General features: G+C 51.5%; 1 protein-coding gene across 1 annotated transcript in view; it reads left to right on the top strand.

Moving 5' to 3' along the window:
* Window positions 1-15,933, top strand: part of ZNF618 (zinc finger protein 618) — a 55,125-nt gene extending 39,192 nt beyond the window's left edge. Inside the window, exons 8-12 of the mRNA XM_069474580.1 lie at window positions 2,956-3,036; window positions 5,118-5,162; window positions 6,227-6,304; window positions 13,084-13,185; window positions 13,854-15,933. Of these exons, the coding sequence (XP_069330681.1) occupies window positions 2,956-3,036; window positions 5,118-5,162; window positions 6,227-6,304; window positions 13,084-13,185; window positions 13,854-15,370 (1,823 nt within the window). The 3' untranslated portion in view covers window positions 15,371-15,933. The remainder of the gene's footprint in view (window positions 1-2,955; window positions 3,037-5,117; window positions 5,163-6,226; window positions 6,305-13,083; window positions 13,186-13,853) is intronic.
* Window positions 15,934-16,551: the final 618 nt, after the last annotated feature.

Consider the following 16,551-nt stretch of genomic DNA (forward strand, 5'->3'; position numbering starts at 1 on the left):
TTCAACAAGGATCTGCTCTCCATGAAACAGGATGGTTGTGGTTGACCTAGAGCCTTGGTTTCTTGGCCTTCCCCTACCTGGCACTACCCGTGAAACCCCTCCATGAGAGATAGAACCGGCAGGAAACTGGTGGCTGCCAGCTTCAGCATTTTCCAGTCCATGCAGCAAAGGGCTCGGCTCCAGAAGAGTGAACAGATAGTAAGAAGTTCCCAGCAGTCATTTCCTCCAGGAAACCTGATCAGACACGCTGTGCTGAGCAGCAGCTGTCAGGAATCCTTAGATTCATACTTAGATGGAACAAGTCTCAAGCTACCTGCCTGCAATGTGTGGGTTGTAGGGTGGAGTGATGGTTGGTGCTTCTGGGACTGTGGGCCTTTCGGTTGCCCTCAGGAGACCAAAGCCACTTCTTGAATGCGTAAACGATCAAGCTGAGAACTCAGGTAAAGGAACCACTTGGTTCATCTAGGGACTCACGACCAAGCTGCGTGACTAGCTGTGCTTGTCTTTACTGTTTAGTTCAGGAGGCTAATTTTGGGTAATAGTGTGGTTCTTGGAAGATGTGTTTATTGTGCTTAGATCTCCCAAAAGGATAGTAGTTAATCACCCTTGAAGGTATGGTTTTTTAGGTACCATGTTGAGAAACTTCAGTAACGGTTGTGTTTTTCCAACAGTAGTCAAAAATTAGTTAGAAATAGACTGATCATGATGGTGTCATTGGTGGTAAATATTGGCTCAACTAAATAATGGAGTCATGGCTTTTGAATCTTGCTTTTACTCTTGTGCTTTGTGGCTAGGAGTTTTTACGCCTGCAATTTTTGCAGAGAACTGCCCACAGGGGCTGGTGTGGTATGTGGCAGGTCTGGAACCTCAGCATCTCCCACATGAGCATCCAGTGAGCTACAGGGCATGCCTTGGGCTGTTTCGTGTGCCTGGGAAAACGTGCATGGGGGGGGTCACATCTGGGCAGGTCAGAGGGCACCAGGTTGGGAGCAGGAACCTGCAGGGCATATAAGATGGTGCATGCTGGAGGTAGAAGTTTTCACTGCCCTCATTGTCCTGGAATGAGTGGCTCTTCATGTGTTTATGAACATGCTGGTACATGGGACCTCATCTCTGGTACCGCACGTTGGTTTTCAGCCAAAGGTGCTTGTGGCAGGGAAAACCGTTCACAGTTTGCATTATCACCTGAGCAACAGAGACTAATTTAAGAGTTTGCATCCTCAGTTGTGCTAAGTTCTACCAACGTGTGGATCAGAACAGAAATCCTCTGTAGAGGGGTACCAGTGTCCCATTCGTACACAAGGATCAGGGTGGAGAAGGGAGTCACTTTCATACCCCAGACATTTTTAAAAAGGCAGCGTCTGCCCCAAGTCGAAGTCTTAGTCTGCTATCTTAGAGGGTTAGGAACACATCCAGCCCCGGGAACTTGACTATCTCACTCTTTACTCTGTTTTTTCATCTGTGAAATGAGAATGACAACATAACCCTCTTAGGGCTCTTGGGAGGATTAAGGGAGACCATGGGTGTAAAGTATCTGAACCAGTGCCTAGCACATAGTAGGTGCTCAGTAAACAAGCCCCCCACTCCCACCCTCACCCCAGACAGAGAACTGAGCTTTCTTTGCCAGTTTACAGATGCTGTCTTGAGGCCCTCAGCCCTGGCATTTTACAGACACATTTTGAAGGGAGGATCGTCCTTGTGAAGTTAGCAACAGCCTCTGTGAGAAGGAGGCTGTATCGGAGGCCCTGTTACGGGTGGGAGGACTGGGATCGAGCAGGGCCTGGAGGAGCTGCCTCTGGCTTCCTTCCTCATCGTCCCTACGACCATCTGGAACCTCCGCCCCGGCGTCTGAGCACTTTCCCTTCTGCAGTAGGGTGGACCAGCAAGAGTGGCATTTCCCAAAGCGGCTTCCTGGGATCACCAATTTTGTGGGATATTATGGAATCTAATATTTTTTAAAACGGGGATCTGTAGGAACCCCTATTATGTTTGGGGAAGGCTAGTTAAATAATGCTAAATGGGTCTCTTCCCGGTTGAACTTCCCAGAGCCTTGGATGTCTCTGTGCAAGTTGTTCCTCCTTAAGAAAGGGACAGGTCGGCTGCACAGCCCGATTTGACTTAGTCTCTGAGGCCTTCATCTCCTGGGCCATCCAGCGTCCCGTCGTGCCAAGAGCACGTTGGAAAGGCTGGGTGTCTTCCAACTCAGGTGTTCTGTCTCAGTACGTTCTGCAGGTGGGCGGGGGGCGGCTAAATTCATGGTCGTGGTTTCCCACCTGCTGGGACCTTATCTCTGCATCTTGGGGGTTTCCAGAGAGCACCTGGGAGAGGCTGAGCCCCTTTGGAAGGTTCCAGCCTGTGAGCAGAGACGTCCCAGATGTCACTCGGGGAGCCAGTCCCTTCATGAGTGAACTCTGACCAGACCTCACCTGGGCTTTGGCTGCCAGGGATGTGGGGCTGCCCGGGCTCTCCCAGTCATGCCTTTTGTCCCAGGTTGCCCTCCCTGCCACCAGGGACCATCGAGCTGATGGAGCTGGAATCACCAGAGCCAGGCTGTCATCGTCCCTGCTCCTTTGTGGGGGCTGTGGCCGCAGAACCTGACAGGAGTGGTGGGCGGTAGATCCAGATGACTTGATGTCACAAATGTGGGAGCCCCAGGCCCATCTGCCATCTGCTCTCTGGCAGGCTTTCATCTGTGTGCTCTTGGGCAGGTCACCCCACCCCCACCCCCACCCCTTGCCTGGACCTCCTGAGCACCGCCGGGAGGGTCTCTTGGGGCCCCGGCAAGGGATCAGGCCACTCAGGTGGGCCTGGCGAGCTAGGGAGGTCTGGCTTGGGGTCCCGGGACCCTCACTCTGCCCAGCCCAGGGGCCGTCTCCTGCATGCCCCTCCCCAGAGACCCAGTGCTGGCCAGTCACCACTGTTTCCTCCCTCCCTCTCCTGGCCCCCACCCAGCAGAAAGCGCCTTCAGTCGGAGAGTAGAAGGCAAAGCACAAAACCACTTTGAGGAGACGAACAGCAGCTCGCAGAACTCCAGCGGTGAGTGTGCCCACGACAGCCATCCCGTGGGGCAGCTGCCACCCCCGCCCGCCCCACCTGGCAGCAGCACAGGCCCTCCGTGGGCTGGGGTCTTCGCAGCACATGACGGATCTTGTTGGGAGGAGGCTGGGGGTGGGGGATTAGAGGGAGGGGCCTTTTCCTCCAGGGACGTCCCGCTGGGCCTTGGGCATCACGGGGACTGTAGCTCCTCTGTCTCCCCGTGGAGAGAGGAACTGCCCTCTCCCCATCGCCTGCCTGTAGCATCAGCTCAGCCGGCCCCCGATGGTTGGCCTAAGAGAGCCATTGCCGTGTTTTTAAGGTAAACGTCTCAGCCGGTTTCTTTCCAGGAGAGGCAAAGGGGGTGCAGTCGAGAGAGCTCTAAGAGACCCTACTTGGGACCTGGGGCCATTAGAACAAAGGTTCCCTTACAGCGCCTACCACTCAAGTGCCTTTGCCGGAGGTTCCCAGTGGTGTTTGGCGCCCCCTGATGGCTGGCACCTGCAGGACCTCGGCCGAGCCCTAGATCCTCAAGAACAGCAGCCGAGGGCCACTGTCCCCACCAGACCTGGGGTCAGCCTGGCAGGGCGGTGGCTGCGTCCAGGAGAGGCACAGCGAGCCAGTCTGTGCAGTGAGAGCCAGGGCGGGCGAGGAGAGGAGTTCTGACATTGGGTTTACACTGGGGTAAGGCGCCCACTCACTTTCTCACACAGTTGAAGTCGAATTCACCCACTGCTGGGTGTCAGCCTGTGGCCAGGCACTGTGCTAGGCACCGCCTGGGCGTAGACAGGTGACCGACGAGGCTCACCTGTCAGGGCCTTGATGAGATACCTCGGAGCACAGACTGCAGCGTGCACGTGTGTGCCTAGCAGTAGGAGCCCGCCGTCGGGCTCTGGCCCCTGTTTGAACCCCAGCTGCACCACTCACTAGCTGGTGACTTAGGCTACAGTCTCTTCATTTCTGCTCTGCTGGAAAGCGGCTTGAAGAACACACGTGGCCCCGTGGTGGTCGTAAACATCCGGCGAGTGCCCGCACAGATTCCGCACTCCGAGGTCAGGGGTGTTTCTTTTTGTGGTTATTGTTGGGTTTTTTCGTTTTATTTGTTTTTAAGTAAACCAAGTGATTTGATGACTGCCCTGCGGAAGGGGGTGAGATTTTGAGCAATGTAATCCACATCCCCTCTCCAAGAGTTGGGCCTCAGAGGGGTGGAGTGACTTGCCCAAGGCCAGGCAGGGATAGGTAGCCGTGCCAGGCGTGGAACCGAGGTCTCCGGGTGTGCCCTGTGCCCCCAGTCAAGCCATGCTGCACCCCCTGTGCATCTCCCGCCACCAGAGCTGGTAATCACGATTGGGAACAGTAGTACGAGTACTGCTACCGGTAGCCACCATTTATTGAGCGCTTACTATGTGCCTGGCTTGTGTTCAGAGCTCTGTGTGTCTTATCTGTCTCCATCCTTACCACAGCCCCGTGGGGGTCGGTGTTACTGTGATCCCTGCTTTCGGATGAGGAAACTGAGGCTCAGGAGAGGTCGATTGTTGTCCCAGGCCCCCCATGTTGTAAGTGGTGGAGGCAGGACTCCCTGTCTAGTCCATCTGGGCCTGCTCTGCTGCCTGCATTTGGGCCTCGCCAACCTCCGGCAATGCCAGAAAGCGAAGGGGAGATGCCAGCGAGCAGGAGGCCTCGAAAGCACAGCCCCTCCCCGTGGCTGCTCTGGTGTTTGGTACCAAACACTCCCATCCTGGTGCCAGAACCTAGAAGCAGCTTCCAGCTCCCTGTCCTGCAGTAAGCCACCACGTGGCATCCGTCACCAGTTTTCCTGTGGCCTTGCTCTGCAGAGTTGGGGTGTCCTAGAAGAATGGCCCTCCTGGTATCCCCAGCACCCAGGGGAAACCAGGATTCTCGAAGGGCCTGGCCTCCGCGTCCAGCCTCCCCCGGCCCCAGCCCAGACTGTGAGCTGCCTCTCAGCTGCTCCCCTCTTCTGAGAGCCCCATCTGGCTCCCCGGTTATTAAGAATAAAAATTATAACAATCATCACAGGACAGCAGAACTGGAAGAGACTTAGCTAAACTGTTTCTCTTTTGCAGAAACTGCAAGTCCCCTGATTTCCAATCCTTTCCCTCTCCTACAGAGTAAGTGATGGTCCCGTCGGGGGGCTGGAGAGGGCGAGGCAGGGCAGGGAATGAACTCGGCCGGCCACATGCGCCCAGAACCTCCCCAGAACGTCTGACCTGGGCTGTGTGCGACGAGCCCTGGGCCGCCCTCCCGGGCGGACCCAGCAGCTGTTAGAGACAGGCGGAGGGGCCAGCCCCGGGCGGGTGGAGGAGTTTGCACAAGGATGGGGCAGAGCCCGGGCGGGCAGAAAGCCTGCCGCCCGCAGCCCCTGCAGGAACTCAGGCCTTCCCAGTCGGGGTCCCCGGCAGCCTCAGGACACCTCTCCCGAGCCCCATCTCAGCTGTCCTCTTCCCTCCATTCCCTCGCTCTGCTTCCCACCCCTCTGGCTTTTTCTTCTTCCTCTCCTCTGCGCCCTTCTCTGCCAGGCACTGGCGTGAGTGCTGGGAGTAGAGAGCAGAACGCTGGGGCCCGTGTGCACCGTCGCTCCTGTCCACACCTGCCTTCTCCCCTCCCTGTCTCTCTCCTCCTGTTCCCTTTCCCCGCCTGGTCCCCGTTTCTTCCTTCCTTTCCACAGCCTTCTCCACTCCTTGCCCTTCTCTCTTCCTGCTTGTTCCCCTCTCTCCTCTGCCCTCGTGTCCGTTACCTTGGCTTGTGTTCATTCACTCATTCATGTGTTTACTCGGCAAACGGTGACCTCCGTGTGGCTCCACAGGCAGAGACCTGGGCTGTGACGCAAATGCGACTCGGTCCCTGCCCTGACGGGCTCTTGGTCTGTTGTCCCCCTGCCCCCATCTCAGGTGCCCAGAACAGCGGCTGGCACGCAGTAAGCACTCAATAAATGCCCACTCGATTGAGTTAAATGGTCTCTCTCTGCATGGCTTCCTCTCTCCATCGCTCCTTTCTCCCCCGTCTCTCCCTCATGGGTCTGGTGACAAGGGAGGCAGACAGGCTAGGCCCAGAGCCCCGAGCACAGAGACCCGGTGTGTGTTTGGGTTCCTACTTCCAACGCTGCCTGCAGCGCAGCGGAAAGGCGTCCGCGTCGGGTCTGCCCCTCACGTGGCTGCCTCGGTTCTCCCCGCAGAACCCTACACCTGCGGCGCCTGCGGGATCCAGTTCCAGTTCTACAACAACCTGTTGGAGCACATGCAGTCCCATGCAGGTAAGGGGCCCGGCGGTGCACTGGGCGTGGGGCTCTTGTCCCCTCCCCTTCCTCAATTCCTGCCAGTGGAAGAGACGCCAGAGTCTGGCCGGAGGCCCCTGGGGAAGGCCACTCCGTCCTGGAAAATGGTCACTGGACATGGAACCTGCCCCCAGGGAGCTCCAGTCAGTCAGTCTTTGTCACAGGGTGGTCTTTGCCCTGGGCACAGCATAGTCCTGTGGGGGTGGGGAGGAGGACAGAGTTGATTGAAGAAGGCTTCCTGGAGGTGGTGGCTCCTGGGCTTGGGCCTAAAGGCCAGGTGGGAGCTAACTTGGAAAAGACATCCAGGTGGAAATGGAATGTGTTTGAGATCAAGGTGAGCAGAGGCAGAAGGTGGAAGCGGAGAGGTGTGTGGCCCGAGGCCCGTGGGCTAGGGCCCATCTCAGAACAGCCTCGTTCATCATAGCACCCCGTGGCCTGGAAAGCAGGTGTCCTTAACCTTGAGCACGCGTCAGAAGCGAGGGCCTCCCAGATTCCGAGGCCCCACCCTGAGTGTCTGATTCTGTAGGTCTAGGGGTGGGGGACTAGGTTTTGTACTCACAAGTCCTCGGGCAGTGCTGCCGCTGCTGCTCCGGGTCCGCACTTTGAGAACCACTGCTCTGCAGCCGCAGGCTCTGTCACGTGCACCCAGGCAGCCTTTTCACCGAGCGCTTCACACCGTGTGACACAGGTGTCCATCGCTCCAGCTTGCGGCGTCAGTTCCCTTACTGCGTACCGACCAGCCTCTAAACCACACCTCAGTTGTGGGTTTTTGTCACAGCAGGACCCACCTGCTGGTATGTCTGTTTTAGCCAGGGAGACACTATTTGCTGAAACAAATCTTAGTGGATTAACGTACAAATCATTTATTTCTCACCCCGTTACAGCCTAGCAAGTGACCTAGTTGGGTGGCTTCCATGCGGTGATTCAGGGATCCAGGCTTCTTCCCTCTTGTGGCTCCACCCACACCCAGCTCCTCAGGGTCCTCTCTCTCTGGTGGGGGGGGGGATTGAGGCTGTGGGGAAGGCACAGTGCTTTGCCACTTCAGAGCACAAGTGACACATGTCCTAGATGCTTAAATTCCAGTGGCTAGAATTAGTCACATGGCCAGCCCGAATCCATAGACAACAGTCTGCCCAGAGCCACTGCCCAGGGACAGCTAGACACTCTGCAAAGGAAAACGAGCTGTCCCTCCCTCACCTTCCTCAGAGTAATCCTCTAGAGACACTAGAAGTGACGTATGAGAAGTGCCTGGCACGTAATGGTGGTTCAACAATTGATAGCTACCGTTACTTCTCCTGTTGTTATTGTTGTCATTATTATTTGTATCCATCTTAGGTTTACAGATCTTTTGTATTAATATCATCTTCCAGGTCTGGCCTCACCAGCACCTCTTTTAGGCTAGGTGCTGTTCTATTAGTGTAACCTCTATCATTCATTCATTCAGCATAAATTTATGGGTATCTGCTGTATACTCGACACTAATTCAGATGATCTTTTGGGAAGGTTGTTATTTGTTTCTGTTGAACTCTTTAAAATCAGGACAGAGCCCTGGAGTAGCAGCCAAGACACCTGAGCCCCAGCCTTGCACTAACTGCTGTGCCTTGGTGCTGTGTGACTTCCAGCAGGAAAGTCTTGTCTCTGTCTCCCAAACAAGAACCCTAGATCTCCAGCTGCCCTCCTCACACCAAGCGTCCCATGTCTCCTGCCTCCCTCTTGCCTTTGTCGTCAGCCAGCCCTCACCAGGGAAGGCCTTGAATGCCAGCTCAAGGCATTTGGACTTGACCCCGTGGGGAGCCAAGAGCCCCAGGCTAGTGGCAGCTGTGGGCGGGCTGCTTGAGGACCACGGCCTGAACATATCTCTTGGTCCTGAGACTCCCATAGCCCAACCTCCTGTGTTCCTCCTCCGAAGCCTCTTGCGCCCCACCTGTGCCCCCTCCCGGCTTCTGGAAGCTGACGGGTAATGAGGGGTAGAGTCTGGGTGCCAGCGCTTTCCCATCCCTCAGGCAGGCGGAGGACCAAGGCCATTAAAATGCAAATCAAGGCTGAGCCTTGCCGTGGGCCCACCTCTCCCAAGCATCTTGACTTGTTTTCCACACGGAGCTGTGGGCTGCTTTGTTCTGGTCCGGCGCTGCCAGAGAATGCCTTGCCCGCAAATCCAGTGCAAAGCCAGGCGGAAGCCCAGCCGCACTGAATCGGGATTAAAGGATTGGCTCCATAGAGAGAAATTAAGCGTCATGAGCCACGCAGTTCACAGCGCCGCCGATAAGGAGGATCAGCCTCGAATAACACCAATCTCATTAAGAGGCTGCTGAATGGCACAGGGTAATTCCCACTAATAAACGTCCTTTCTCTGCTGCAGGGACGCTGTCTTACCTTGGTGACAGTTGAGCATGCTGTGGCAATAATATACTAACGAGAGCGAGCATTTAGTGAAGTGCTTTCTGTGTGTCAGGTGTTGTCCTGAGAGCTTTCCGTGGGCTTTTTCACCAGGTTCTCCTGAACAAACCTATTGGGTAGTTGACACATTCGTCCCCATTATATAGATGACGAAACTGAGGCTCAGAGAACGTAAATCGCTGGCCCACAGTTGCATAGCTCATAAAAGTATCTAATATTGTTGGTGCTTTTACTTGGTGCCAGACCTTGTTCTAAGAGTTTCACACATACTTGCTCATTTAATTCTCAGAACAACCCTTGGAGTTAAATCCCCATATTAGCTCTAATATGCAGATGAGGAAACTGAGGCACAAGATGGTTTTTGTGACTTGTCCAAGGCTATGCAGTCAACAGTGGCAGGACCAGGATCCAAACCCTCGCAGTGTACTCCAAAGCCCATGCTCTCTGCGTCCACCCTGTGCAGCCTTGGGTGGACCCTGGCGGAAGATGAGCAGAGATAGAGGAAGCCCCATGGTTAAAGTGCAGGCAGGAGGGACGTGGGGATGCTCCAAGCAGCAAGCAGGTTGGCAACTTGGTGGTTTTAGGATTTTGGAGGTGGCCACACCTGGTTTTGAACGCTTTGAGTCTCATCACCTCTTTGGGCCTCAGTTTCTTACCTGTGAGGCAGGTTTATTCAGTATTCTCTGTGGGGCTGGGTGAGGGTTCCAGAGATGCCGGACGTAAAGTGTTATGGGCTGTGGCACATTCTAAGACCTGACAACAGCACGTGCCTCTTTTTCCATCCCCTGCTGGAAATATCTGCCTTCTCCTCCCTGCAAAGGTCTCTCTCTGGGAAACCCTTAATTCCAGCTTTGCACCCGGCCCTTTGCAGACACAGATGGGACAGGGAGGACACACAGGGGTAGCCACAGGTAAGCCTTATTTCAGCTCAAGCTATAAATCAAGCCTTTTCACAGAGCTTTTACCCGGTACTTCACTTATACCAGGACTGGTATCTATGGGATATGGAGAAAAAAAAAAATGTTTTAAATCAACCAATACTGCACATTGTTCTCTAATAGTAGCTTGAATAATCTCAATTCTAAGTCCTGCAGAAAGACAGAGAATGAGAGAATTATCCTACAATTTACCCAGCCCCAGAGGAGGGGAAACTGAGACCCAGAGAATTAAAGTGACTAACTTGGTGTCACACCCATAGCCATGGCAGAATTGGGTTCAGATCCAGGGCTCTCATATCCCTGTACTTTAATGGAAAAAGTCAACAAGAAAGGTTGCTTGTTTTCATTGTAAAGCTAGTTTCCTGTTTGTGAATGTCAGGTCTGTCCATGAAAGGAAATGCATTCTCTGCATCGGGAAAATGCAGGGAAGTGAGAAAATGCAGAATCAGCCTAAGCTCACTATTCAGAGCTAATCACTGTTTGCAACTTTTAATGGATTTTTTTACAGTCTATTTTAAAATTGGATTTATGGAGCTATAATTTACGTAAATAAAATTTACCAGTTTGAAGAGTACAGTTTGATGGGTTTTGACAAATGCATACGGTTGTTTAACCACCATCACGATCAAAATATGTAACATGACCATCAGCCTAGAAAGTTCCCCCTTCCCCCTACCCCAGCCACTGGCAACCACCGTCTGCTTTCTTTTGCTGTAGTTTTGTCTTTATATGGAGCTATTGGCATTTAATCTCTTAGGTCCGACTTCTTTCACTTAGCATACCTCGGAGATTCATGCATGTTCTATGTTGTCAGTATAACTCCTCTATATTGCTGAGTAGTGTGGATGTATCACTGTTTGTTTATCCATTCACCAACTGATAGACATTTAGGTCTCCAGTTTGGGGCTATTATGAATAAAGCTGCTGTGAACATTCATGTCCAAGTCCTTGTGTGGACATATATTTTTAACTCTCTTAGGTATATACCTAGGAGTGGAAATGCTGGCTCATATGATTACTCTATGTTTGCCCATTTGAGGAATTGCCAGACCATTTTCCAAAGTGGTTGCACCATTTTTACATTTTGTCCAACAGTGTACGAGGGTTTCGATTTCTCCACATTCTTGCCAGCACTTTTTAGTATCTTTAGGATTATATATTATTATTTCCATGAGCAGTCAGTTGTTTTTTAAAGAAATAAAAAGAGAGGGGATATGTTTTTTATATTTATCCACACTCATATAGTTTCCAGGACTCATTTCTTTCTGTATATTCAGAATCTTACATGATGTCATTTTTTTTAGACCTGAAGAACTTCCTTTAATATTTCTTATAAGACAAGTCTGAGGTTGGGTTTGTTTGTTTGGTTGATTGGTTTTTTTGTTTGTTTGTTTGTTTGTTTTTATTTTGTTTTGTCTTAAAGTCTTCATTTCATCTTTATTTGTGAAAGATACTATCACTAGATTTAGAATTTTAGGTTGCCATTTTCTTTTAGTACTTCTGTTGTCCTCTGGGTTGCATAATTTCTGGTGAGAGGTCTGCTGTCATTCTTTTTTCTTTTTGTTGTTGTTGTTTTTTTTTTTTGTTGTTGTTGTTCATCTATATATAATCCCCCCCCCCGCCCCCAGCTACTTCTAAGATTTTCTCTTTTCATTGGTTTTCAACAATTTTATGATGCAGTGCTGTGTGCATTAGTGGTGTTTTCTTCATGTTTATTTTCCTTGGGGTTTTTTAATCTAGTTTATAGTTTTCAGTCTAGTTTATAGTTTTCATCTAGTTTTGAAAATTTTGACCATTTTTTCAAATATTTTTTTCCACCCCACTCTCCTTTTCTGGGACTCTTATTTTATATTTGCATGTTTGTGTGCATGTGTGTGTGTATTAAACTGCTTGATACTGTCCATGCTCTGTTCATTTACTTTCATCCTTTTACCCTGTTTTTCTTGTTGAATAGTTAGTTGACCCTGTCTCCAAGTTCAGTGATCTTTTCTTCCATGGCATCTAATATACTTTTATTGTATATGTTATATTTTTATATACATTTTCTAGAAGTTCTACTTTAGTTGGTTACTTTAGATTTTGTTGGGGTTTTGTTTTTTTTTTTTTTTTTTACATTTTTCATTTCTGTCCTCCTGATCATATTTTCCTTCATTGAGCATATTTATGATATTTACAACAGCTGTTTTTAAGGTCCTTATTGGCTAATTCCATCATTTCTGTAATTTCTGGGTCTGTTTCTGTTGATTAGTTTTTCTCCTGAGTATAAGTCATATTTCCTACTGCTTATTGAATACTTGATATTGTGAATTTTACAATGTGGGGTTCTGGATTTTGTTGCATTTCTTTAAATAGTGTTGAACTTTGTTTTGGTTTGCAGTTTAGTTACTTGATGATCACTTTTATATTTTTGAGGCTTGCGCTTAGGATATTAGGGCAGATGTGGAGCACCCTTTAATGTGTGGCAGATTTAGCCCCAGTGATATAAAGGGGACTCTACCCAATTCCTCATGCATTGAAGTCTCTCCATCCTGACTGATGGCAGTACACATTGTTCCCACCCATGTGTGTGAATCCTGGGAATTTTTCAGCTTACTGCTTTCTATTAATAGTAATTCTTTCTCACGTCTTATGGAATTTGGCCCTGCAGATTAATGTTCAGCCGAGACTCAGGGGAGCCCTACTGAAGGCCTGAAACGATCCTATACATGTCCAGGAATGGCCATGCGTAGAGGAGAATAGGCATGTGCCAAATACTTACAACTGGATACAACTGCATGGGTACAAGTTTAGAAATATACAGAGGATACACCCAGGAACTGGGGACCTGGGATTATGTGCTGGCCCGGCCGCTGTTTTCTGTGTGATCTTGAGTAAATCCTTTTCTATATCTGAACTTCAGTTTCCATATCTTACAGTGAGAGGTTTGATAATTTAGTACTTTGCGTCTTGTAAAGGGCTTTGGTTTTGTTTTGTTCATTTAATAAAATCTCTAGTAAATATACTAAATAGACAAAAAAGCACGCTTTAAAGAAGTGGGCGTGTGTGGGGTGCTTTTGGCCACTTGGAGCATGACTGGTGCCCCTTCCTCCTGTAGCGGAGCCGGAGCTCTGTGGCTGTGGAGGGTGAAGGCGTAGGGTTCCCAGCCAGACCTCCCATTCACTGAGAGTTTACCCTCTAGGCGGCGCTGTGCGCGGCTTTCTGGCATTATGTCTTGTTAGTCCTACCAGCAGTCATGCAATGTCATGTCATTACCTTCATTTTTTCCATATGATAAAAATGAGGCTTTGTACGCACACACAGTTGTCTGAGGAGGAGCCAGGGTTTTAACCTAGGCTTGGGTCCCAAAGGCCACGTTTTGCTGTCACCCACCACCCTCTAGTTCTCACCCTTCAAGGTAACACACTGTCCCCTCTGTGCCTACAGCGGACAATGAAAACAACATCGCCTCCAACCAGTCCCGATCGCCACCCGCTGTTGTGGAAGAGAAGTGGAAACCGCAGGCCCAGAGGAACAGTGCCAATAACAGTAGGTCCCCTCAACTAGGGTGGCCCTGGGGGCTTGTGGAGGTCCTTGCAGCCCCTGCTCTGATCTTTCTGCTCTGCCCCCACTCCCACCACTTGTGCCTTCTGTGATAATGCAGGGTGGTGCGTAACAGCTTCCAAAGCACTTTTACACCTGAGACCTCATTTGCAGGAATTCTCAACTCACAGGATGAGCTGAAGGAGGCCCAGGGAGAGGAGGTGATTTTTTATTTTTGTGATCAGAGCGCACCTATTAGTGCCAGAATCAGAGCTAGAACCCATCTCTCCACAATTTCTATTGGTTACTCCTTCCTGACCCTATGGTCCTATGTATCTTATTTCCTAAAGATTCCTATGTTAGGGGCAATTGAAGAGGAAAAAGTGTAGACTAGTTGGCTTCAAAGGTCTGAATGAATGACACATACCGCAGGTATGCTGCACACATACCACATACTCTATTCCTATGCTCATGACAGGCATTACTAATCAATCGTAGAATGTTATCCCTGTGAGGTCAGCACATGTTAAAATCAGCCAGCACCACCAATTTGTGTGCAAGAGGAAATCTATTCGTCATTCCTAATACTAGATGCTTAGAGTATTAGGCTGCTGTCAAACCAAACAGTCCCAAAGGCCAGACTTAATCCCATCTCTCTTTGTGTCCCCTGCCAGCCACTACTAGTGGTTTAACACCCAACAGCATGATCCCCGAGAAGGAGCGGCAGAACATCGCAGAGCGGCTGCTGCGGGTCATGTGCGCGGACCTGGGTGCGCTGAGCGTGGTCAGCGGGAAGGAGTTCCTAAAGTTGGCCCAGACCTTGGTGGACAGTGGCGCCCGCTATGGGGCCTTCTCGGTCACTGAGATCCTGGGCAACTTCAACACGCTGGCGCTGAAGCACCTGCCGCGCATGTACAACCAGGTGAAGGTGAAGGTGACCTGTGCCTTGGGCAGCAATGCCTGCCTGGGCATTGGCGTCACCTGCCACTCGCAGAGTGTCGGCCCTGACTCCTGCTACATCCTCACGGCCTACCAGGCCGAGGGCAACCACATCAAGAGCTACGTGCTGGGCGTGAAGGGCGCGGACATTCGTGACAGCGGCGACCTGGTGCACCACTGGGTGCAGAACGTGCTGTCGGAGTTCGTGATGTCGGAGATCAGGACAGTGTACGTGACGGATTGCCGCGTGAGCGCGTCCGCCTTCTCCAAGGCCGGCATGTGCCTTCGCTGCTCGGCCTGTGCCTTGAACTCGGTGGTGCAGAGCGTGCTGAGCAAGCGGACGCTGCAGGCCCGCAGCATGCACGAGGTCATCGAGCTGCTCAACGTGTGCGAGGACCTGGCGGGCTCCACGGGCCTCGCCAAGGAGACCTTCGGGTCGCTGGAGGAGACGTCGCCGCCGCCCTGCTGGAACTCGGTGACGGACTCACTGCTGCTGGTGCACGAGCGCTACGAGCAGATCTGCGAGTTCTACAGCCGGGCCAAGAAGATGAACCTCATCCAGAGCCTCAACAAACACCTGCTGAGCAACCTGGCGGCCATCCTGACGCCGGTGAAGCAGGCCGTCATCGAGCTGAGCAACGAGAGCCAGCCCACCCTGCAGCTCGTGCTGCCCACCTACGTCAGGCTGGAGAAGCTGTTCACGGCCAAGGCCAACGACGCGGGCACCGTCAGCAAGCTGTGCCACCTCTTCCTGGAGGCACTCAAGGAGAACTTCAAAGTGCACCCAGCCCACAAGGTGGCCATGATCTTGGACCCGCAGCAGAAGCTGCGGCCCGTGCCGCCGTACCAGCACGAGGAGATCATCGGCAAGGTGTGCGAGCTCATCAATGAGGTGAAGGAGTCCTGGACCGAGGAGGCTGACTTCGAGCCCAGCGCCAAGAAGCCCCGCTCCGCCCCCGGCGACAACCCCGCAGCTCAGGAAGACGACCGGCTTGGGAAAAACGAAGTGTACGATTACCTGCAGGAACCCCTCTTCCAGGCCACCCCCGATCTCTTCCAGTACTGGTCGTGCGTCACCCAGAAGCACACAAAACTCGCCAAGCTCGCCTTCTGGCTCCTGGCAGTCCCAGCCGTGGGGGCCAGAAGCGGGTGTGTAAATATGTGTGAACAAGCACTTCTAATCAAAAGGAGGCGACTGCTCAGTCCAGAAGATATGAACAAACTCATGTTTCTGAAATCCAACATGCTTTAAGACTTCGGGGGGGAAAAAAAGAAAGAAAACGAAACAAAAAGAGAAGAGAACATTAGAAAAAAAAAAAAAAAAACACGCAACACTGTCACAAACAAAGAAAAGGAATTTAAGTTCTAAACACTGTGGACCTCATTATAAATGCCCCCTGGAAACATAAGTGCTTTTTTTCCGTGTGTGCGTGCATGTGTGTACACACCCACACGTGTGTGTGTATGTCTGAACACACATGCTGTGGTTGTGGGGGTGTGCGGGGCTCTGTGCTCATCTGCACAGCCAGAGAAGCTTCGCCCACGCGTGCACGCGCACACAACCCTGGTGCGTGCACACACGCCTGTCCGCGGGTGTGTGTGCATCGAACTGGGTGTGTCAGGAAAGCCGAGCGACTGGGAAAGAGGGAGCTGTTCCACCTCGTTTTCTCAGTGAGGGGGCTTTAAAGACTGTTTTCAGGTGTGCAGATTGGTAGAACGCTGATGTTGTGAAATGTTCAGGCAGCTGAGATCTGAAGTGACTTGACGCGCTCTGTCCTTCCCCCCCTAGTCCCCCGTCTCCCTCCCTGCCCCCGTCCCAGCCCTCCTGACCTCACTGTACAAACCCTCCCCACCCCACCCCACCCCCAGCTGCTCTGCCGTGGATTCTCCAAACTGCATCAGACGGACAGTTGCTGCACTGGACTTTGTTTCTCGTTCATCTTCAGGGCATTGAGCTGCTGCCTTTGTGACACCCCCGGGTGTCCCGGGGCAGCCGCCTTAGAAACACACCTATCTATCTCCCCAAATCAGGAAAGGAGACTTTAAAAATATAAAGCTGACATTTTGCTTTATAATATAAGAGAGAAAAAAAAAGACATTTTTCAGAAAAGTATAGACACTGTCTCCACTCCTTAATATTTTTTCCTAACATTTTAGCAATTTTTACCTTGTTTCGGGGACTCGTTTTATTTCTGCAAATTTGGTTTAGACTCTGCTAGGAGGCACTGAATGTCTATAACTTATGTTTTTTGGAGTTTTGTTTTTGACTTGCCCGTTTTGTTCCTCAAGTCACACTGTAAACTAGCTCATCTCAGTGGTATACTCAGAATCCTAAGGTTTTGCTTGGCCTTCCCTGCACAGTTCAGTTTTCGTGTATTTGGGCAGCCGACACCAAGATCTTGCTGTTTGGAGACTGGGGTGGGGGAGGAGTCG

Source organism: Eulemur rufifrons, chromosome 7 (assembly GCF_041146395.1).
Source record: "Eulemur rufifrons isolate Redbay chromosome 7, OSU_ERuf_1, whole genome shotgun sequence".
NCBI classification, from domain to species: Eukaryota; Metazoa; Chordata; class Mammalia; order Primates; family Lemuridae; genus Eulemur; species Eulemur rufifrons.